This window comes from Onychostruthus taczanowskii, unplaced genomic scaffold, assembly GCF_017590055.1.
Source record: "Onychostruthus taczanowskii isolate IOZ18803 unplaced genomic scaffold, ASM1759005v1 scaffold20, whole genome shotgun sequence".
Lineage (NCBI taxonomy): Eukaryota > Metazoa > Chordata > Aves > Passeriformes > Passeridae > Onychostruthus > Onychostruthus taczanowskii.
Window position 1 is genome coordinate 7220387 of NW_024499240.1, and position 23748 is coordinate 7244134.

Below are 23748 nucleotides of genomic sequence, written 5' to 3' on the forward strand. Positions count from 1 at the left end.
AATATCATGATATACATAATATGATAGAAAATACAGAAGATACCTTCTACAGTCAGTGTCATTGAGACTGAAGCTTTGCCTGCCCTGTTCTGAGCAATGACAGCCCATTCTCCAGAGTCTTCAGGCATTGCAGGAACAATGATCAATGACTGGGTACCGTCTTCTTTAATCACTATTTTATGGGTGTAGTCATTAATAACTTGTTGGCCTGCAGATACAGATGAAAAGAAAACAGTTGCAATCAAGACAGTCTCAATGAGACATAAAAAACATTTTTAAACATTATTTCTTCATGAAAATGAGGCTGATGTACCGTTATGGAACCAGTATGTCTCTGGCATAGGTCTGCCAACAACTTTTAAGTCAAATCTTGCTGTCTGCCCCTGTGAACATTTAAATGATGTTGGTTTCAGCACAAAAACTGGCTTATATAGTCTCTCTAGCTGCCCTTCATCAGTTTCTTCTAATCTCCGGGCAGGAGAACGAGAAGGAGAGCTGCGGGCAGGAGACCGGCTTGGAGACCGTGGAGAGATAGACCTGGAAGGAAGAGATAAGACAGATGTGTATGGCAATGTCATATAGCAGTGGACTGACATGACAAACAGATTTCAACCTTTGCCTTTCTCACAATTTGTTTTAAAGAGTTTGACCAATTTATCTATGTGAGAAATTAGGAAAAAATTAATTTTTATTTGTAGTCAATTTTCTTTAGGAGTTTTAGAGGTGGGTAGTTTTAGGACACAATATGGCCATGGAAATTTTTGGGTTTTGGATAGTGCACAGATAGTACAGTGCAATCCTGTGTACGTTTGTGCATGGGTGTATGTGTATGGAGACTGAACACAGGACAGGGCAATGCTTAATTTTTCTGTCATAGAAATACAGCTATTTCAAGGGCAGGAGAAAGTTCTTGCACACCACACTAAAACTCCAAGTGCAGAAGATAATTTTTCAAAAATGTGAGTACTTTAACAAACAGATATGGCTATTGAGCTTATAAATCTGATACCATGGCTGGAAATGCACATGAATTGTACTCTGGGAAATGCATTGCTTATTAAATGGGAAAACCAGACAAAAAGTTAGCACATAAATCTATATGAGTCATGAAAACAGCATTTAGAACTTTTCTAGAGGTGTGCAAACTCCAACAGCTTAAGCTTATTTAACTGCTATGTAATGAGCTTTTGGACTATCACAGCAGATCAGTCTCATAAAATTATATTATTGTATACCTACCTATATCTTCTCATAACTTCAGGTCCTGGCATATAACCTGGAGTTGCTGTAGGTGCAACTGGCTCAACATAGAGTTTTGCTGAGCAAATGGCATTTCCTTTCATATTACTAGCAAAGACAGTATAAATTCCTTCATCTTCAGGTAAAACAACAGGTAATCGCAGAGTGGCACTGCCATCTTGCAGCAGTTCCATGTGGTAGCGCTCTCCGTGTCTTATACGTTTGCCATCCTTATACCATGCCACCTGCATGGAAAGAAACAGTAGATTGCTATGTGAGCTCTCCTAAAGACAAAGATCCACTAATGACTAGTGAAAATAGGATATTACAACTTGCTGGTTTTCGGTTGGAAAACAGCCCACATATATGTGTCAAAGATTAACATTTTTACTTGAAATAGGTGAGACTAGTGTAAGATGGTTAAATAGCAACCTGAAAGACAAGTTCTGGAGCTAGAAATGGATATAGAGCCCATTTTGATGAAGAGCAAAGTAATCTCAACTGGACTGCTATTGTGTTCCCCACTGGTCTGGGCTACCTCAGAGATACTCAGAATCAAGACCAACTTAATTGGTAAATCCAACCTACTTCTGAACTGGCTAACCAACCTAACTCTATTCTATTAAGGGACAAAAGGAAAATTCAGCTTCATATCAAACCATAAGACTGGATTTCTTTTGAAAGTCACTGTTTCCTATGCATAATGTAGAATGTCTGACAATGAGATGTTAAGGGATTTTTTTCAAGTAAAGCATCAAATTTTTTACAAAAAAAAAAAAAAGTTATACAGATTTGGGGTACCTTTGGCAATGGATATCCAGATGTCTTGCAATGGAAGGTAACTCCTGTCCCTTCAAAGGTTCTGTAGTTCTTTAATCTTAAATCGAATCCTGCTTCTACAGCTTCAGATTCAGAAATATCAACCATCATCTCCTCTCCGTCTTCTTCGAGAAGTTCATGTAAGGTAGTCTTAATAATTCTGAGTTCAATTTCCTTGATAAGTCTTTCTTCAAAAGAAGAAATATGGAATTCCTATAAAGAAAAGCAATACCATGAAATTAGTTTTCTGTGTCAAATAAGGACCTTGCAAATAAATTATTTGTACAGTAAAATGTTGGTACCCAAAATTAGTATGGAGGGATAGACATACCTCTTCTTCCACAAAAGTTCTGACCATCACTGTATCTTTTGCCATTTTCTTCCTAATTAGAGCTTGTTCTTTCTCATACTCTTTTTCAAAGTCGCCATAGGAAATGGGTGGGGCTACCTCAGCCACTTTAGGTTCCTGTACGTATGCAGTCATTTGAGTTTGGTACATCATTTCTTGTTGCGATTTTATGTAGGCTTCGTAATCAGCTAAGAATTGAGAACAGATTAATATTGATAAATTTTTTGGTTTTCACTGGGCTGAATGGAGAAAACAAGTACAAACTTCAAGGGCCTGATGTCAGATATTTTGTCTTGCAGAAACAGAGCCACTAGATCTTCCTTTAGGTTCCTTGAACTAAATAAACTAAGCTGCAAAGAATTTGCAGCACAATTTAAAATAATTTTTGCCATTTGAAAGTTAATTTTAAGAAATATTGTTCCCATTTCCTTAATCTAAAATGTACCTTCTTCTAGTAAGGAGACCGTTGCAGAAGCTTCTCCAAGATTATTACGAACAACAATAGTGTATTCTCCGGCATCGTCGGCAAAAGTCATGGAAATTTCAAGTTTGCATTCCCCGGTTTCTTTTTTGTAACTCACTTTGTATCTATAGAAAACATAAAAGTAAAAAGTCTCTATAATTCTGGACAGAATTTTTAGTTGATTTGCTTTTTGTTACAGTTAGACACACTCCTAACTTGTACAAGGCACAAAAAGAGAAACTTTTACAGGCAATTCTCACTGAATGAATGAGCATACAGAGTAGCATATGAAAAATAACCCTGCTGAAAGTAGAAAACTGGTCTTTTTGTTGTCACGAAATAAATAGGTTCCAAACACCAGTACTGAAATATCAGAGGTCTAGTTATCAGACACAGTATAATGGTATGTTCTGTGTGCACACAGTTTGTCCTAGTATGGGTCATCATATCATTTCAAGAATGCCACAAATGTAATATTTTTTCTCAGCTAGAAAGTATGTTGCTTTCTACAGACAAGACTTACCTAGAGAGAATGCAAATATTGCACACACACAGTAAAACAAATACAAAACTTCTTCCTGAATTGTTTATAAGTATAACATATGAGTATATATATATTTTTTACAGTCTTTTGAATATTTATATTTTAAAACTTAATGACCTTTTAAAGTCACACATTAAGACATGAGCCTATAATTTTACATTAAGAAATAATTTATTTCACAGAAATCAGGAAGTTATTTGGCTCAGCATAACTGAGGAAATCAAATTATGACATCGCCAATTAAATATGCATAAAAATTATTTTAAGATGGATTTTGGGCAATGTATTCACAGTACCTGTAGCCAGTCGTGAGAGGAACTCCGCCTTTTTTCCAGTAGACATGTGGCTTTGGGTTGCCCCCTACTTGGCATTCAAAAATAATGCTCCCACCTTCAATTAATTTATGTACCATGGGTTTTCTTATGAAGAAAGGAGGTATGGGTTCTCCCGATACTTCCTCTGCTGCAGCAGAGACATCTTCCATTACAATGTCCTTTGTCTCCACATAGCTGAAATAAGATTTCAGTGCAGGTAAGTGAGCTGATGTCTGAAGCTCTCATGAAACAGAATGCAAGAATGTAATGACTGCAATAGGAGCAGTCTGTTTAGAAAAGTAACTTTACCGTTTCTCTTCTGTAACAGCCTTCTCAGAAATGGTTTCTCGAGTCTCAGTTTCTTCAGTAACTAAAAGGCAAATTTGATAAAGTGGATTTTAAAATGCCTTAATAGGCATTAAGCATTGAGTTCAGTTCACATAAAAAGAATATGTAGTTATCAGCCTTTTCCTCATATTCTGACATCCCTTTTATCTAATAACCCCAGAACACATCTCAAACCATATGTTTTAAATGTCCAAGATACATTACAAGCAATATACAGTTAACAAAATTATTAACTTCCTACTTTGACAAGAGGGACTGTCCTTGAGTTGCACCAATGGAGGTTTAGTTTGAATATAAACAAACCTTTCTTTAGGTCTCTTTAGGCTGTCAAGGGTTATCAAGCAAGGAACAAGTAGCCCATGAGTCATCTGGGGCTGACTTTTAAATACCTTTTCTACCCTGGAGGTATTTAAAAGACATGTAGAAGTGGCACCTAGGGATATGGTTTAATGATGAACTTGGAAGTTTTGATTGAAATCAATGCTCTCAAAGGTCTCAAAGGTCTTTTCCAACTTTAACAATTCTATGATTCTATAAATACACTTACCTTTCACATGTAAGTGGCAGGAAGTGCTGACACTCCCAGCCTTATTGGTGGCAGTGCAGGTAAATCTTCCACTGTCCTCTGCAAAGGCTTCACGAATCACAAGGCGAGCAAGTCCTGCTTTGAAAGTGATCTGGAAGTCCATTGAGCTCTCAATTTTGTAGTCTTCCCTGTACCACGTCACTGTAGGCTGAGGATGACCAGATATTTGGCACTCCAGAGTCACAGACTCACCTTCAGTCACAGTCTTATTTTTGAGGCCCTGTGTGACAAAAATTAAGTATCACAGTCAGTATACCTTTTCAATGCTAAACAGATACTCAAATATCTAAGATCTGTTTGAAAGGAAAATTTAACATCTACTTCAAAACACTGCTCTGTGAAGCAATGAATGCAGGAAAAAAAAAAAAAGCATTTTCCAAAGGGAAGTATATGAAACTGGCTTTTAGGGTCTCTGAACATTGCTGTTATTAACAAAATGAAAAGGTAGGTTCATATTTATGTAGGTAGATCAACCTACTATGCGACATAAATGTGAAGAATCACTACTATAAAAAACATCAAGAAGATTTTGTATCAGAGATAAGTTATATGGCGGAATAAATCTAGTGTTAAAAAGATTAAAAGTTAAAAAGATCTAAACTTAAAAAGATTAAATAAAGCTATTTTTTTATGGCATTATAGGTATTAAGCAATAAAAAATAGAAAACAGAATGGGTGAAAATCTACTGTAACTCCCCTACAGTACATACAAATTACTTACTGAGACTAAGGTGGGTGGCGTAGCAGGGATTTCTGCAGGTACAGGAACTCTGGCAGTTTCTGTCACCTAGGTTGTTTAGAGGACAATAATGAACAAAGTATAATTTAAATAAGAAAATAAATCAGGTAATATGAACTCTTTGCATGTCATAAGTAAATATTAGGTCCTAACAAGGATTTGCATAAAACAAATAAAAAATAAAAGGCAGCAGAATGCTTTAGAAGTGGAAAACTGTGATAAGAAGACAGCAAAAAAGTGAGGCTATTCCATATTTTTAAGATGAAAGTCAGTCAAAGTGACAGAAATTTGCTTGAAAACATACCTTTGCTTCACCTTCTTTATGCAGCATCAAGTGTTCTGTCCTCACTGCTTCACTTTTAATGCTTGTCTCCTTTTTAGTCTCAACATCATAGTGACTCTTGTATGTCTCCGCAGCCTCTCCAAAGGGAAACTGTGGAGGGGCAACAGGCTCTGCTTTTGTCCTGACTTCATGAGGCTTTAGCTGAGGTGGTTTCACAGGCTTGGTGATCTTTTGCACGGCAGAAGTAGCTGACAGCTCTTTCTCCAGAGTAGCCATGGCAGTTCCAGCTATTGAAACCTTGGGAACAGAAGAAAAAGAGTTAAAGTTTTGTTGTTGTCTTATTTTCAAAGGAGAGAGTGCATTTCTTGAGCAGATTGCATATGCAGCAGTTGCTTCCTTTGTTACTTAGTTTTGACACTGCAAAAGCCATATGTAAAAAAAGAGTAGTTTTAGATTGCAGTAGCAGAATGCCAGAGATATCATATCCCTGCATTATTTTTGATCTGTCTAACATTTAAATATTTTCTGTTTCAAATAGAATTTGATCTTTACATGGTCAAGAAGCTCTTAAGTGCAGCACAAGAAATGTTCTCTCCATTTCTTTGCTTGAAGCCTTAGATTTCCATTTAATCTGTCTAAGACTGCAATAAAGAACACTACTAATTCTATAACTTCCAATGATTAAAATAACTGAAGAGATTTCAAAATCTTTTTATAGGTGGAAAAAAACTCTTTAAAGTACATAAAAATATTTATAACAGTGTTTAATCATATTTGGGGGAAAATAATTTTTTAATTCCAGATGAAGAGAGAAAGTATGCTTGAATGAGAAAATTAATAACTGGAAAATTTTAATACTATGTAAAGGAGTCCAAGAGCAAAATGGAATAACTTTAAAAATTGATGGTATCATGTTATGCAGTCAGTCTGGATTTTTTGTATTTAAAAAATTAGCTTAGCATGTATTAATTAGCAAGGAAGAAAAAAACAATGTGTGAGTGTGCTGATGCCCATAATAAGATTAAAGAGGGATACTTGTGCTCTTTAAAAAATACAACTTGCATGACAAATATCTACAATTTCACTGTATGCCATGAAGTACTGAAGCTGCATCCTCAAACAGTTTATAACATTATTTAAATAAGAAATAATAACAACAAATTGTATTTTAGCAATTAATTAGTCTGGTTACAGCAGTGCTCCTTATTAGTCAAACAAGCCAACAAAAATAACTGCAAGGAGCATACAACTCTTTCTCTTGGGGAAGTACCACACTGGAGTGTGGGGGGAAAATCTAAATGGATTTTTCCAAATGGAATGGATGATCTATGGAAAATGAGCATGCTGTTCCTCTTGGATACACCTTCAGCTTACCTCATACGTATGATCTGGTTTAGGAACAGCAACTCTGGAGACTGTGAAGTGAGGACTTGCTGTGCGAGGCCGTGGCGGTTCAACATGAATTGTTTTCTCAAGCTCTGTTGTTCTTTTTATCTACACAACATAAGGAAAAAAGTTGTTGAAAGTGATGCTGCTCTTTAAACCGAAACAGATTTCCCTTGGACATAGTTTCTGGAAAAGAGTGTAATGCAAAAAAAGAGTCTAACCTCTTTTGATATATGAACTTCCTGCTTTTCAGGAGCTGAGATATGTTTCTCAGGAGGAACATAGACTGTTTTGACTTCTTTGGTAACAACATGACGTTCTGCTGGGACCTCAGGACCACGGTCTGTTACAGTGTGCTCTTTATAACCATATTCCAAAGTTTTCTCCTTTACATAAGCTTCATCTGCTTGTTCTGGTTGCCAGGGTGATCGAACACGTGCCTGATCAACTGCTGCAACGACTGTAGCTACAGCTTCAGCCTTTTTTCCAGCTTGAGTCTGCAAATAACATCAGCAGAATTTAAACATATTCATAATTATATTGAAAACTTGTATATATGACAAACAGTTACAATGTTGAGTATATTCCAAAGAGAGGTTGTATGGTTTTGCGAAAGTCATGATGAGAAGATCAAAAGTATGCACCTGTAAATACACTTAAGAATCAGTAAATTCAAATGCAAATATATTCTCTAAGTGCTATCTCTGCACATTAAGAATATATCTGTGCTTCTGTGTTTTATGCATATCAATGTGTGTCTGCAAGACTAATTTTAATACTTTACAGCCACATTTGTGTCCACTTGTCTAAGAGTATGCAGGTAGGTAAATGTGCACATAGTTTTAAAGTATGCTCATCAGCTCCATATAACTTGTGGATGCAAAAAATGCACCTAGCATCTGTTTTGAATGTATTTACTAAGAAACAGACCCATAAAAATTTCTACATCAGATATAGCTGTTAATTCAGTACTGATCTATTTTAAAGGATTTTACAAAAGAAGGGAGACTGAGATGTCTGATAATTTGAAAACAATGTTTTTGTATCAGGGCTACTATTTGTTTCTAATAACTCATAAATACTGTCAACTTTGTTATTAGGGTCCAAACTTCTGCCCAGTCAGCCAGTAGTAGATAATAGTGGCTACTACTACAGGTTGTTATTACTGTCATGACTGATCTGGATGTAGCAACAGAGCATATGATACGTATGCCTTGCAAATGGAAAAAAAAACCCCTAATGGATAATTTCATACTGCTTTTAAAACCATTACCAGCTTAAACTAAAATTATTTAGGTGAGACCAAAATGTGATCCTTTACAGAGATTTTGTTTTCTTATTAAAGCAGTATTTGGGTAACAGGGACCTCTTTTTCAATACTACTGTCAGTTTCCAAATAATTTTTTATAGTGGCTTGAATTTGGCCCTAAATTTACATCATATAACAAGGGATTGAACTCACCTAGCAGTCTGACTTCTCTGAGTGAATTTTATACACTTCACTCATTTACTTATATTTTATAAGAGTATTTTATGAATGTACTACACTGCAGGTAGATTTTAAATAACAGCTGTTGTCAACTATGCTATTTTTCCACATGTAAGAGTTCCTGATTGTACTGCAGATCTTTCCTACTGTGTGAACACTACTAGAACAAAGTAGTGCCGAAAAGTGTCTGATGGTCATAAGTAACAGACTGGACAGACCTGAATGGATGTTAAAGTTTGTTTTGTACAAAGAACAATTCATACCTCAATAAAGAGAAGTTGTTTCATCTGACAACCATGAAGTTACAAGGAATCATCAAGTAGAAAAACAGATTGCGGAGTCAGAAATCTGATTAAGCAAATGTTGCTTAAAAGCCAGTGACAGAGAGGAGACTGTCACAGAGAAATCAGACTATAGCCTAAAGTGTGACATTTCCTAGCAGGGTGGGATATAAACCTCTTAACCACTAGAAACTTAATCCTACTGACTCTTTTACTCAAAAATCATCCCAGTGAATGGGTAAGTTTTCAGGAATAAATTTGAGAACATTCTGTTGTACCAAAGTAGTCTTAAAATTTAAGGTTTTCAGATAAACCAAATTGTAACAGTGCATTGGCTGTAATTTCTTCCCCAGTTCTGGACATTGTGACTGGTGCTTTGGTTTTAGCAGTGGCTACAGTTTTTGAAACTACAGTAGTTTTCTCAGCTTCCTTTTAAATCTAGTTTTTATAGCAGAAATAAAAGTTTCAGTTACATTCAGTCTTGAAAGACATTTGAACAATGAGAAAACATTTTGAAATGAGAGCAGGGAAGGAGAATTTAAGGGTTAGATCCTTGTGCACTGCACGCATCTCTGTGTTATGTGTATAGTGATAAGTATTGTTATACCCTTGCACCTATTTAAATAAAAGTAATGATTAAAAAAAAAAGTTAAAATGCATCTCAGGAGTCAGTCAGTCCACTCCAAACATCAGTCAGAAGATAATTATGAGCAATGAAAACAAGAGAGGAAGATCAAGATGAAATAATTTAGTCTAATTAGCAGTAGGTCTAAAAGTTTGTAAGTGGAATAATCTTAGAAAAAATGAGCTGGAAATGTATAGTTAGTATTTTTTGAGGAAAACAGGAGGTTTGCAAAGAAGAAAGGATAAAACCCAAATGTGGCTAAAACAGTGCTATTCACCTTTTCACGTGTTATGCTCACTTGTTCTTGTTTGGTGGTAACTCTTTCTTTACTTTTCGATATTATGACCGGTGCTTTAGGTTTATCAGTAGTAATTACTACTTTAGGTACTGAAGGTTTCATTTCTTCCCTTCTTATCTATTTTTTATGGTAAAGAAAAATAATAGTAATTGATTATGCCTGTTGTCATAATTACACAACTTTTTTGGAAAGCAGGATAATGTTTCTAGACGTATATCAAGAAGAAAGAAACATGATTTCAGAACTGGAGTAATACCTTTGTAGTCATAGCCCATCTTACATGCTGAGAGAAGTTCATGCAAAGTCATTCATATATTTTTATTTGAATGAGAAAAGAAACTTTGTACTTCCTATTTTGTAATAGATCATTATGTTTTGTAGAAACTGTTTGCACAGAAATTAGTATTATTGACTTAATAGCTAACCCCATCAGTTGAGTGATTCCACAATATGGTGTAACAGATGTATTCAATCCTCACACAAATATGAACTTCATTAAATCAAGCTCCACACTACATATCATACTCTGAAAAATAACCTTTAAAATTTATATTCAGAAATCTATCTTCAGGGATAACTTTGTCATTAAGCATCAGATGAAATTCTATGTACTGTGGCAATAAAAGCCCTAATGCTCGAAGGATCTGTAAGAAGGGCAGCTCACTCCTCTGCAGACAGAGCTGTTTGAGGTCAGTAGCACTGGACCTGCAGAGACGTGGTCTGGAATACCTTGTTTCACAAAGTTTTTGTGTAGTAATCTCTTCTTAAAGAAGGACAGAAAAGTTATTTAACAAATTTTATAAACCAGAGTACCTCAATGAAGTAAAGATTGTAATATTTATTTACCTGTTCATGAGCAATGTGCACTTGTTCATGTCTGGTAGATATTTCTTCTCTAGCTCTTGCTATTCTTTCTTGTTCTTTGGCTTTGTCTGTGGCAATTATTACTGTCGGTACTGGAGTTTTCTCTGGTTCTTTTCTCACCTGGACATTTACAGATAAGGAACTTTTTATTTTAAGATATAAGGTATGCGATTTTATATTTGGAAAAGAGCATAGAAAGTGAGCAAAGCTGTCACATTCTGTATTTTGAAATCATCTAGTCTGGAAACAACAATAAAAACATAAACGGACTTTGTACAAAACATTTAACATAAAAATAATAAAACATTGCACAAATGCTTGGTTTGCTTCTGAAAGCAGTGCTAAAAAAATTGACTCAGAGAAAAACTGTCCTGCATTAAAATCACTTTAAGAAAATGCAAGATATTAAAAATAAGTTTTACAAAACTTTCATTTGACAAGACTTCAAATGTTAAGTTCAGATTAATGCCCAGGTGGATTTCTGTTTCTCAGTGCTTTAAAGAGAGGTTACACTTTCTTCCTCACACATTGCTACTATAATGAAAATGTAACATTGGCTATAATGATCTTCCATTAAATCACAATTTTTCTGATAAAACACACATTAAAATAATCTGAATTCAAATCACTCATTTGTATTTTCAAAATTTATTTCAATGCAGAATGAGTTTTTCCTCCATTTTTTCTGACCCCCTGTGCTGCCAACAGACAAAGCAGGCTACAAATGGCAAGCTCAGAGACAATATCAGAACACCCCCCCACAGACACACCCGGCCCCCAGCTAAATTTAAGAGCTTGTTTCTACATCTCAATTCTTTAAATGATCAAGAATGCTATCTAGTAAATTACTATACGATATATGAGAAAAGAGAGGTTTGTCTTGGTTATTGCAACTCTATCGATCACATTCTTAGGTATAACTAAAAATGAAAGTGAAATAAAAAGTGAAAGAGATTAATCATAGAGAAGAGACAGGAAAAAGATGGCAGTGTAAACTGAAAGAGTGAACATATATAAATGGGACAAATAATAACAGTATCTCATTTTTCTTCTTCATAGGCTTGTCTTTTGTAAGAGATATCAGATTTTTTGAACAAGGTAGGGCATAGAAAATCTCAGGTACAATCTGTATTCACCTTTTCAGGAGAGATGTGTCTTTGTTCTTGTGAAGTTACAATTCCTTCTCTAGTTCTTGATATCACTGTTTGTTTTGTGGCTTTATCACTGGTAACTACTACCATTGCCTCCTTTTTCATCTGATTTTGTAACAACAAACAAAAAAACCCAAAGCCTTAGAATTAATTTTTCAAATGTGATCATCAAAATAAGAGGAGAAAGAAAAATAAGAGAGTAATTCAAGTAAAGGAAAAATACCAAGGGAGAATTATGTTATTTCTAGTGGGGAAATTATAAATGAGATATTAGAGAAAAAAAATTCATCATTCTAAGAATAATGTTAAGAGAATAAAGGAGAAGAGAGAATAGAGGATCACTTTCAGAGAAAGCATCCTTAAACCAAAAAAGAGTAATTAGTTCAATCCTGTTATGATGGAATGCAATGGTGTAAGTGAACCTGAGCATTCCTTTAGTCCGGGTGTTCTAGATGAGTATGCATGCTTTTGCAGTCCACTGGGTAATATCTTGTTAATTCCTCACAGTGAATCATGCCTTGTTTGTGTGTTGGATGAAGGGATAAAGGGAAATCATAGAATGTCTGTGCTCTATTTCTACCTGCTCATGAACAGGCTGAACGTGGACTGCAGTCATTGCTGTCCTTTTAGCAGTTTGCTCTGCAACACCTGGAGCTGGTTCTCTCACCATGGCTTGATCCACAGCAGCAACAACTGTAGCAATAGCTGCTGTTTTTTCACTGTCCTTTCTCACCTATATTAGTCACATCAAAAGACATTTTTTTCATATTTTGCATACATTCAGAAGAAGCACAAAACAAGTACAGAGACAAGAGTGTTGCAAATAAGCATTTCCACATCTGCAGCAGAACTCTCTCAACAGCAGATGCACACAAGGTTTTACACATAGCCTCTCAGATTCCATTCAGCAGATCTATCCAGCAGTGGTGAGACCCCACACAAACCAAACCCAGTATTTTTTCCAGAAGCAGACTTTACCTCTCTAGCACCAGTGGCCACCTCGCCAGCAGCAGTGCCAGTAACAGTAACTTGTTCTTGGACCCCATATCTCCCTTCCCATCTTTCTTCAGTGACTTGGGTAGTGCTTGTAGATACTCTTGTTTCCTTCATCTGGGCTTCCATGGTTCCAGCATATCCTTCCTGCTTCCAAGGAGGAAGGACATCAGCCCCAGCTGTTGTCACTACGTGTGGTTTACGGATTGGAGATGGAGATTTCACTGGTCTAATAGGTGACGTGGAGATTCTCCCAGCAGGAGAAACTGACCTATTTTTTTTAAAAAAAAGGAGTAACAATATCATTAATCTACTGCCACAGAGTGATAATTATATAAACAACTTCAGCCTGAATTTGAACTCACTGCCCATACAGGGTATCTCCAGTAATGTGTAGTTTCATTTTAAGAAAGGCTTTTGAGAGGCTCTATTTGTAAATTGCACTAACATGTTTTTTAAACATTATGCTTAACTGTTGCCATTCTCAGAACTTCAACATGTCTTTGTAGTAGCTTAGTTTCCAAAAAAGAACAGGAACAAGAGGCAAAAGAAATTTTAGTCAGCCAAATATATTTGAAATATAAAAATGATTTTGCATTTGCTCTACCCTAATTCTTCTAATAGGAATAATACAAAAGGCTCACAAGCTTCACCATACATTCATGGGCCCGTCTCTGTTGAGAGACAAAACCATAATTGTGACCAATCTGGAGAAAAATGTCATGTGGCAACCACCTAGCAAAACAACTGGATGTACTTCTGTATGATGTCTTATTTTCATGTGTCATCCATTTACGTACCCATAATCCAGGCAAATTTCTCATCAGTGCCTAATATTTTTCCCTGCACTTACCTTTACAGATCTCAGACACAATAGTTTATATCCACTTGGAAAGTGCTAGTTTCTAAACTCTGATGTTCCAAAAATTCAGTCCTAATCCTAGCAGACAGTTTTAAAGCATTTTCCAAAATTCTTAAACAGGCTTTCTAACTTAGAATTTCTTTGAGTGGAATTTTTTATGCTGTATTTTCCAGTGAACGTTAACAAATAGCAGCAGTAGGGGGCAGCAACATCATATTAATTTTTAGATTTAGTTTTTTATAACGTCTTGTATGTCTAAAAGGGTTCTGACTAGCATGGGAGGGCAAAATTCTAGTTCTGTATGTGCTCTAGATGTCGCTATTGAATTCCTTTCTCATTTATGCAGTTTTTAAGTTACTAATAGTTGCTATTGATCCATTTATTTCTGTCCTTGCATGTTAGTATTAGTGGGATAAAATTGACCAGCACACCCAACTCTGGCAACTTAAATGGGGTTCTTCTGAGCATTCAGCTTGAAGACATTCCTTCCATGATGCTGGTGCTTCAGGATACTGAAACTACAAGACTTTCAAAACACTCTGCTTTACCTGCCCCCTCAGCACAGACCTCATGGTGTCTCCCAGACCAGGAGCCTTGCTCTTCAAATCACTCACTTTCCCTCTCTAGACCTTCTACACAGTGGAGATAAACTTCATTTTTCCATAATCACATTTAGCTTGCCTGCTTTCAAAATATTATTTCTGTAGTTGTTACCAGCACACACGTGGAACACGAGCTCAATTTTTTTTTACATATCCTTTAATTCTGTTTGCCACTCATCAGTGTCATTGCTCTTTTCTCTGTTCATCTGAAGTAATCAAGAGCTCGACTGTTTTTTTCTGTTTCATTATGAAACGGAGCTGTGAGTGCTATTTTGGCTCTATGTAGAGCAATCAAATGGGATTTTCTACAACAGGGATAGAAATCTACATAGGTAACCCACACTTCTATAGCAGTGGCAAATATAGCATGTTACAGCTCACCATCAGAATAAATGCAGTCATTAATAAGTAGGTGCATTCTTTCATTTCATACTGTGCTCTCATTCTACAGCATTATTTCTATATGCAAAAGTGATTCCAAAAGCAATATTACCCAAAATAATAGTATTTTACCTTACTGGTGAAGGTGTTGGTGCTCTGACATGTCTTACAGGTGATGGTGATTGTCTAACGGGCGATGGTGATTGCTGTCGTGCCATTTGTGCTTTTGCAGCAGTTGTCGGGGTTGGTGATTTGGATGTAGGTCTAGGAGGCATTCGTGGAGGTGCCTTGTGTGGGAGCTGTTGGGTGGTTGCACCTTCTATAATCATTTCAACACTTGTAAGTGATCTGGCATCAAAGTGGGCTTCAGTCTTCTACAATGAAAAACACGAAAAGGAAAACTAGGGTGAGGGACTGTAGAAGTAATCCTCCACATTTTAGCCATACCTGCTTTGTTTCTGAAAATTATACCTTTTCAATTCTGGCTTGTCTTGTTTGTGAAATCTGAGCAGTCGAAACAATTGTCTTTGTCTTTTTAGCAGGAACGGCTTCTTCCTCGCCTTTTGAAAGAAAAAACAGTCAGCAGAATTGCATATGGCAACAATCAACAAACAGAGAAATGAATGAATGGTCAACTCCAATTATATAGAAATTTACATATACAACAGAAAAATAATTAAACAACCATCTGGTTTACCTTCAATATCTACAGACAGATAATTGGGAAAACAGCTGAAACAATGTTACTGCATTACCAAGTCATTAGAAAAAACTCAAACAAAGCAAAACAAAATACATTCATTGTAGATTCTTCATATCAATCCTGGATCTAAAATGATCACAGAGAATCTAAGCCTGACTGAGGTGAAATCCAAGCAAGGCTGCTCTGGGTAGCATGTTTCCCTGCCACAATTCTCTAAGAACTGTCTTCATCTGAACCAGCCTCCTTCACAAGACTAGGTACAGCTATGCAGTCTAATTTATCTATTCTATCAAAGCCAACTTACAAATAAAACTGATTGACAGATTTACAGACCAAAATGAGAACAAGTCAAGGTATCCCACACTTTTTCCATCAACTATATCCTCTGCTTAAAGAAGACCCATTCTGGAGAAAAGGTCCTTTTAAATCTCAGACAAAAATATTTGGCAAATTTCAAAAACATTGCTTTTTTTACAGCAAGTTAATAATTCTTCAGGAAGAAATTATAAAGTAACTTGTTGATATAACTGCAATGAAGTGGTGCATATTTCACCACTACCATTAATGCTCTGATTTTCATGGCCTGCATCTTCAGCTCTGTTACCTTGAATTAGCAATTCAGCTGTTGAAGTAGCACGTCCCACACTATTTGTGGCATTTACGGAATAGGTGCCGGAGTCTTCAGGATATGCTTCTGCAATTATTAAGCTGTAAAGGTCTCCTTCTTGTAAAATTTTAAAATCGGGGGAACTTTTAATTTCTACTCCATCCCGATAGAACTTCACCACAGGTGTAGGGATTCCAGTCACTCTCACGTCAAGTCGAACTTGACTTCCCTGTCTTGCAGTCATGCTCTGTAGTCGTTGTGAGAAGTTTGGTGGTGCTGTTGCAGCTGCATTTTTATTGAAGAAGTAAATAGAAAAACAATAGTGTCTGTTAAAAAGAATGGCAAGTACTATATACTTTCATTACTAGAAGTGTGTGAGGTCTATTTCTTATCCACATGCTGACAGATGATAGTACCTTCTGAAACATTCAAAATATTATTTTTGATTACACCTATGATTGCAAATGTTTCTAGAATTACAGATACATTGCTTGTAACTATAGGCATTAAGCACAGTCTTTTGGTATGGCACTTTATGTGACTTATTCTGTTAAATATCATTGATAGCATTAGATATCACTAATGGCTCCATCCTGAAGAACATCCTTTCTCTTATGATCAACTTCAATGTAGCCAGCACGAGAGACCATAAGGAGCTGCACATATAAGGGCTGAGCCAGAAGCTTGTAATCATGAATAAGAGTTTGTAAGATTAAACTTTACACAGTTAAAATGTAAAGGACACTGTTAGACATTACAGGTGAGAACACATGCTGAGTACTATGCTGCTTTAGGAAAAGGAATGTGGTTTGCTATTTTTTGCTGATTATGTACTTGAAATCTGAATTATTTCCTTATGTGTTACTCTTCCATCACTCCCTCAGACTGCTAGCAGGCAGGGAGAGGTGTTTTTCTGTAGCTGCTGCGTACCTGTGACAAGCAGCTCAGCAGTACTAGTCGCTTGCCCAGATCCATTGGTGGCTTGCACAGTGTATCTCCCGCTGTTGGCTTCTGTCACGGTGGGGATCACCAGTCTAGCGCGGCCATCACTAAACGAGATCTGCACACCGGGCAGAGTTGCAGCAGAGAGAACCTGGCCATCCCGAAACCAGTTCACCTCAGGAACTGGGAAACCTACAGAAAAAGGAAGAGAAATGGAGATGAAGACATTATGAAATGCCAGACATAAAAAATTAGCATGTACACACAGTTGTGGTGGAGAATAATGCCATAAGCACACATCTATGCCCAGTGGCACAGTGGCAAAGCCATTTGGTTTTAGAAAGGTCTCTAAAATGCATAGAGCGATAGAGCAGCTGCACTGGCTCCTGCATTTAGTAATCACTTGAATAATGAGAAAACTGTAGTGTTTAGCAATCTTACTAAGAAATAGAAGTTAATCAAATTCATGAGGAGGATGAATTAATTCATGTGAGGTATTTTTGAAATGTATTTGCTAGTATCTAAGTAGGATTGATTATTGCTAATGTATTTATCCATTCCAATAGTCTGGAGATAATGTAAAGATCAGTACTTCCAACCAAATGAAGCATATGTTCTAAAACTACTATGGCTTTAGAAAATGAAGCAACAGAACAAGTAACTGCTCTAGACATTAAAATCAGATGCTAGCAAAGTTTTGGGGGTTTTAATTTCTTTTTCTAGAATTTTTTGAGTTTGATCAACAGCAGTCATCTAGAATCAACAGTTGCGCAAATAACATTACTTTTTTTTTGTCAGGGTCATGAGCAAGAGTCTTTGGGTCAGAAAAATTCAATTTAATGACAGTTGATTTTTGGTTTTAAATGGTGATTTTAGATTGCCTGCAGAAATTCTCCTCTCAGTGTTCTGCTCAGCCAAATTTATTGAGCAACTTAAATCCATTCAATGAACATGTAAAATTCTTATATGAACCACATAAGGATAACAGGTAATTTAAGGAGATGGTTTCAGCTCAAAGTCTTTTTTGTAGTTCTAAAACATTATTTCTTCAAAATTAAAATCCTCCCAAATTCACTTCATGTATATCTCCACTCAACCCAAATCACCAGTTGCACTGCATGGGGGCTAAGCAATGAGATCTGAGACTGCATTTACAGATGAATTAATTTTCCTCTTTCTAATGTCTGTGGTTTGGAAAATCCCAGGTGCACAGAATTCTGCTTCCTTTCTAGATTATCCTTCCTACTAATGGAATAAATTATTAGGGAATTTGACGTGCAAGGAAAATGACTGTGTGAGACTAAAGTGAAAGAGAAGCTGATATGTAGATTGAGGCCTTCACTGGTTCACTGCAGTCCCATCAGACTTGGTTAGGAAAGTTTAAAATGTTATTCACAGTAAAGCACTGATATTTAGAGAAACATAAAACAAGAACACACACAGAGAAAGAAAATGTGGACAGTTTTAGGTAGGATTAGAAATCAAAAGGGTAAAAGTACATTTAAGCATTGCTAATTTCACAGATGGAAGTTATGAAACAGTCCTGATGGGATGGTATAATTCAATTTTGTGCTATTGGTGTAGGGCAACTTGGGCATTATCATCATAAACTTAGAGTATGCAGCAGACACCAGTGATTTAATTCAGAACTATGTGTCTTCAATATTTGTGAAAATTAGTTTAAAAATGTTTTAAGCCAGGCAGCCTCCCAAATCATGTCCTCAGTAGTGAATTTCTTGAAACATTGTCAAAAGTTCTATTTTCTTGCAGTGGTATTATATGATGATTAACAAAAATGGGAGTTTCTGTGGCAGGTGGAAAAAGGCCTGCACTTTTAAAATAGAGTCTATTTTGATGTCTCAAACTGCTGTGTACAAGGGATCCAAAGCTAGAAGCCATTTTAGAAATCTGAGCCCAAGTTTGTATTTAAAACTCAACTCCACAAATTTACTAGTACTCTGCTAATCCCAGGTCACAGAGCTAGGTAAGATCTAATTTGGATTATAGATATATGTGCCCAGTCTATATGGAGTAGGGTTTTACTTCTACATGTCCCAAATACACTATGATTTGACTGTCAAATGATTAGGACAATTCTTTTTCGTTTTTAAACTGTCCTTCAGGTTTTTTGAACTTTAATACCAAAAAGAAGAAAATCGACCTGTAGTGCCTCAAATTCACCACTTAAGTAATTGGATTCAATAAGATTGTCCTGACAACGATGTGTGAGGGACTGCCAACTTGTGTATGATTTGTGTGCTGCTTTCAAAAACAAGCTCTATGTAAAGGCTGTCTTGTGCTGAATAATACCTGAAAATACCAGCTCAAGAAAGGTAAGCAGTGCACAGGTTAATTCTTTATGAAAAAACTCAAACTTGATCAGTACTGTGGAGACATGAGCTTGGCACAGTTCTAATGCCAGCAACAGTTCTGACTTTCTTGTCTCATGACTCAGTCACTGGTGACCCAGTAGGACTCCCCCTGTGACAGCGTCCTGGCTGCTCTGGCATTTGCTGCTTTTAATAACAGGGTTTGTGTGTTCTGTGCTTTCTGTTACGTGCTGGGTATATTCATCTGATATCATCCCTTTGTAATGGGACACTTAATTCACATTCTAATACAGCAGCACTGTTCATTTGTTCTAGTTTACACATGGCAAAATTACATCTCAGGTGGTTGCTAAGCTCTTCTTGATACTCTTAGATTAACTGAGCTCTTCACATTTGAACTGTAGCTCTGTATTAATACTTGATTTGTATAGACCAGTGTAATTAGAGATAGAGAAAAAAATCTGATTTTTAAACGCACAATAATTCATTCCAGCTAGAAAGGGTAGACATTAAAGTAGGATGAAGCTGTGTAGTCCTTTATTTATGCAATTAGGTGTAGTAAAAACCTTTTCTGTTTTTTGTGTTCTTGAAAACTAAATGCCAAGCCACTGTCAGATCTTTCAAAACAGGAGGATGTTTTTAGGGCAGGAAGGATACACCAGACTCTCACAATGCCGAAAAAAACCTAACAAGAGGCTGACTCACAAGATCTTTGAAACTAACATACAAATATGGCATATACTATTAGAAATACTGCTGTATCTTCACTTAGTAAGAAATAAAGTTCCCCTCCCAGTACTCCATAATATCACACAAATGAAATTAGCCAAAATCACACTGAATAATAATACTAGCCTCCTAACTTTTTCTGGTTATATTTTTAGGTATTCATAATAATAATAATAATGAGTATTGTAAAAGCAAAAAAAAAAAAAAACACAGAAAATTTACAGTGCAGAGGCAAGAAGAGAAAATCAGGGCAATTAACTGAAGAATAGAACATGGCATGAAAAAATGTCACAGATGGAGACTGCAGGACATGTTCAAACACCTTGTGTGAGCTTGTGTCATGCAAAGGGACTAAGGTATGAAATACATGGACCATAGATGTCAGAGATCTTTATAGTTGCACAGATCATGTGTTTGCACCTGTCACAGAGCATCTGAGTAGTGCTTTATGGTATGTGGATCATCACATTGCTAATGACTGTAAGACAATATAATTCCACCAGCAGGAACACATGTCATTTCTCCTTAGTCACTGGCGAGGTCAGAGACACTCTTAGAACAGGGTGTTGGGTCCCTGGTAATGCTGTCTCAGGGGTTTGCTTGGTGTTTTGCACAAGATAGGGTGTTTGAATAGTATGTAGCCTGGAGAAATCAAGTATCCTTTAAATTGCGTGGTATCTTAAAATTGAACAGGTAATTTATGTTAATCCAGCCTTGTGCTAACATCATGATCACCATACACATCTATTTTTTAGCTTAACTAGGGTTTTCTGCCCTCTTCAGTGGCCAGTTGGGTCTAGATTTTGTGCTTTTAATCCCCATCTTAGAACTCTGGAATTAAGTAAATTTGAGGGCACAGGAAGCAGAAATACAGCTTAGATACAGTAAAGCTTAACAAAAGTTCTTGGAAGAGCTAGCATAAACCCTGATTTGTACCCTGACTTCTAATTCTGTCCAGTCATCATCCAAATGAGATTATCCTTTCTGCAGCCACATGAAGTTCCCTTATTAGCACAGTGTGTATTTTTATGCATATATATTTAAAGGAGCTGTTCAGCACTCTATGACATGGATATATATCTGTATTTCAGCACTCATCTTTACCCATTCATACCAGATTATGATCTATGAAAAGTGTCATCATTTTTCTTAGCATAAACATTAGAAGAGAAATTAGTGCTAAACAAGAACAAATCTTGGAAGAATGAATCAAAACCTTACCACTAATATGAGCCTCAAAGGTTGCGGCACTACCCTCCAGTGCCACAACACTTTGTAACGGCTGTGTAAATGTTGGTGCTTTCGTCGTCATCTTTACAGGCACTCTGCAAGCAAAAAGACCCCATCATTAGACATCAATGGTGAAATGTTATTATACCCACACACTTCTTGCAAGACTTTAAGAATATATGTAACTATCCTCTGAATTTACTCTTCTCAGTTTTGAATCAGAATGACCTTGTGAAATGAAAAGATTGTGGGTTTTGACAAATTCGTACGGCAAATTACTCTTGGAACATGCTTGGCTGCATTGGATGGGAAACCATTCTATTTAGTGGAGCTGTGCTTTGGTATTGCAAGTATGCAACAGGAGACAAAATTCTGCTTGACTCACTGTGTGACCTTCCACAGGTCATTCAGGCTGCCTGTCTTTGTCTACTAGCTTGTTTTATCTGACAGGAAAAATTACCCTGGGTAATTTTAAAAAATATTTTGGTGGTGCAAAATATTTGCATTCTGCAGTGACAAGACAAATAGGTCACTAAAAAGCAATTGAAAGAAATGTGGAAGTCTACAAGGTGTTTAGCTTAATAATGCAAATAATGCATTACTATTAAATTATTAACAATAACATAATAAATGTTGCATTATTAATAATGCAATAATGCAACAAATACCAAAATACTCTATTTTAAAAGCACTCTGAGTAGTGAATAATTTCACTTTACAGAAGTATATTGGCATTAAAGATGCAGATAAAATTCTCCTCTTTCTTAGAGAATATCTCAGTGGAATTTTGAATATGGAAAGACAGCCACCTTCGAAATGTGAGCTAGGATATAAAGTAGCCACTGACACTGATGGCTTGAACAACTGCAAAGCCATATGAAATCTGAAAGAAAGTTTGCTTTCTCTTGCTATGCCACAAGATCCTACTTTGAAACAACACACTGCCACTAGAAAGGCTTGTGTGTTGATATTTTATATTTGCATGACCTGTTTATTAATTGATGTTGAATTGTGCAGTTTTTAAAAAGGTAGCTATTATCTTCTTAATATTATCATACATCCATTAAAGTTACATTTTTTCTCATTAAAAATTTCACTCAGAATATATCTGGTATCAACAAACAGAAAAATCCCACAATATTTCAAGGCAAACTTACATCTTAACTCCCTCTAACTTTGGCTCTTGTGCCTGATTTTGTGACAGTCCCAAGCTTAAATTCAAAAAGGAGAAAGTGAAGTTTCTATCACTATGAATCAAATTTATTCTACCTCTCACAGGGGTGAAAATTCTTCGTTACATGGGTTCCTTCATAGAAATCAAGGCCTGATGCATACATGCAATAAGAGCATAAGTGCAGACCTGGGTATTGAATTGGGATTTTCAGGTTTAGTTATGACCATGTTTTGAAGCTCAGCTAAAATAAATGGGAATAGTTTTAAAATACAATTAAACATCATGAAAACTCATGTATATATATATATATATATATATATATATGTATTTTCCAGAAGAGATCAGAAATAATTTAATTAAGGATAATTTCCACTGAGATCCCACAAAGTTTCCATATTTCATTGTCCAAGCAAATTCTGGTGATGAAGATCTGATCTTATAAGGCTTCTTGTATAATTAGAATTGAAAGTATGCATCTAAAATGTCATGTTCCAGAAATAACCTTCACAGCCATGAATGACAGCAGACAAGTGTTCCAGAGCTGCCATGTAACTGATACCTTAGCAGTTGTTTTCCTTAAAAAGTCATCAGCACTTAGCTGATACCATGTGCATTTTATCAGAGCTATTCTTGGAGCTTCTCAGTTTATCTCTCAGCAGCATAACCTTGAACACTCCCAAGAGAAAGGAGTTTTTAAGTTAAGCACATGTTTCCATGCACTTTAAAAAGCTTAATTTATGTAGTCTTTATCAATAAAATACACTGGAAAAAAACCATTTTTTGCTGAGAGTTATCAAAGCTTACTCCAGAAATTAAGGCTATAACCTTGACAGAGAATTTAAGTGTTTCATGTCTATACCCTGAAATCTAAAACCCCCGTGAGAAAATTTATAAATAATAGATTATATCAGAATTATTAATGACTGATAAAACACTTATTACACCAGCAGAAACATGCTACTAACCTGATCTCTCAAAGTGCCTGCAAGAGTGGGCTAAGCCCAACGAAATCTTCTTGAACGACGTCCTTATCCAGAGTAAGATTTTTTTAGACAATCCCAGCATGAGAATTGAAGAGCCTCTAATCATAAAAACAAAACTACACAGTCTTGACAGTGTAGTTTTGTTTTTTTGCAATCCCTACACCCGAGGCGAGGCGGGGAATGCACGACTGCTCAGAAGTGCTAACATAGTTGTTTCGCTTTATATACCCCAGCTCTGCTGACACGTCTGCCTCATCATGTCGGTGCCAGTTCTGATTGGTTTCCTGAAAGAAAGTTTCTTGTGAGAGGGGATTCACTCTCTGTAACCATACACCACCTGTTGGTTTTGATTGACAATGCTAATTTTGGAGGCACAAAAGGGATTCACTAAGGAAGCCTCAGCCGTTACAAGGCTTTTGATTTATAATTCAATA

General features: G+C 36.2%; 1 protein-coding gene across 50 annotated transcripts in view; it reads right to left on the reverse strand.

Annotated features, from left to right (window-relative positions):
• TTN (titin) overlaps positions 1-23506 on the reverse strand; it is a 238064-nt gene extending 214558 nt beyond the window's left edge. For 47 of the 50 annotated variants that reach the window (XM_041403560.1, XM_041403559.1, XM_041403554.1 and 44 more), the window contains exons 1-24: positions 23297-23506; positions 21149-21252; positions 16857-17060; positions 15924-16211; positions 15088-15176; positions 14749-14990; positions 12757-13042; positions 12359-12511; positions 11764-11883; positions 10610-10747; positions 9743-9880; positions 7292-7567; positions 7059-7178; positions 5706-5981; positions 5384-5449; positions 4624-4882; positions 4038-4098; positions 3711-3923; positions 2853-2995; positions 2390-2595; positions 2041-2271; positions 1240-1484; positions 314-537; positions 44-208 (exon numbers count right to left, since the gene is read on the reverse strand). In XM_041403560.1, coding sequence (XP_041259494.1) covers positions 44-208; positions 314-537; positions 1240-1484; positions 2041-2271; positions 2390-2595; positions 2853-2995; positions 3711-3923; positions 4038-4098; positions 4624-4882; positions 5384-5449; positions 5706-5981; positions 7059-7178; positions 7292-7567; positions 9743-9880; positions 10610-10747; positions 11764-11883; positions 12359-12511; positions 12757-13042; positions 14749-14990; positions 15088-15176; positions 15924-16211; positions 16857-17060; positions 21149-21239 — 4234 coding nt within the window. In that variant the 5' untranslated portion in view covers positions 21240-21252; positions 23297-23506. The remainder of the gene's footprint in view (positions 1-43; positions 209-313; positions 538-1239; positions 1485-2040; positions 2272-2389; positions 2596-2852; positions 2996-3710; positions 3924-4037; positions 4099-4623; positions 4883-5383; positions 5450-5705; positions 5982-7058; positions 7179-7291; positions 7568-9742; positions 9881-10609; positions 10748-11763; positions 11884-12358; positions 12512-12756; positions 13043-14748; positions 14991-15087; positions 15177-15923; positions 16212-16856; positions 17061-21148; positions 21253-23296) is intronic. The other 3 variants (XM_041403519.1, XM_041403521.1, XM_041403525.1) reach the window with 3 other exon arrangements.
• Between the last annotated feature and the right edge of the window lie 242 nt (positions 23507-23748).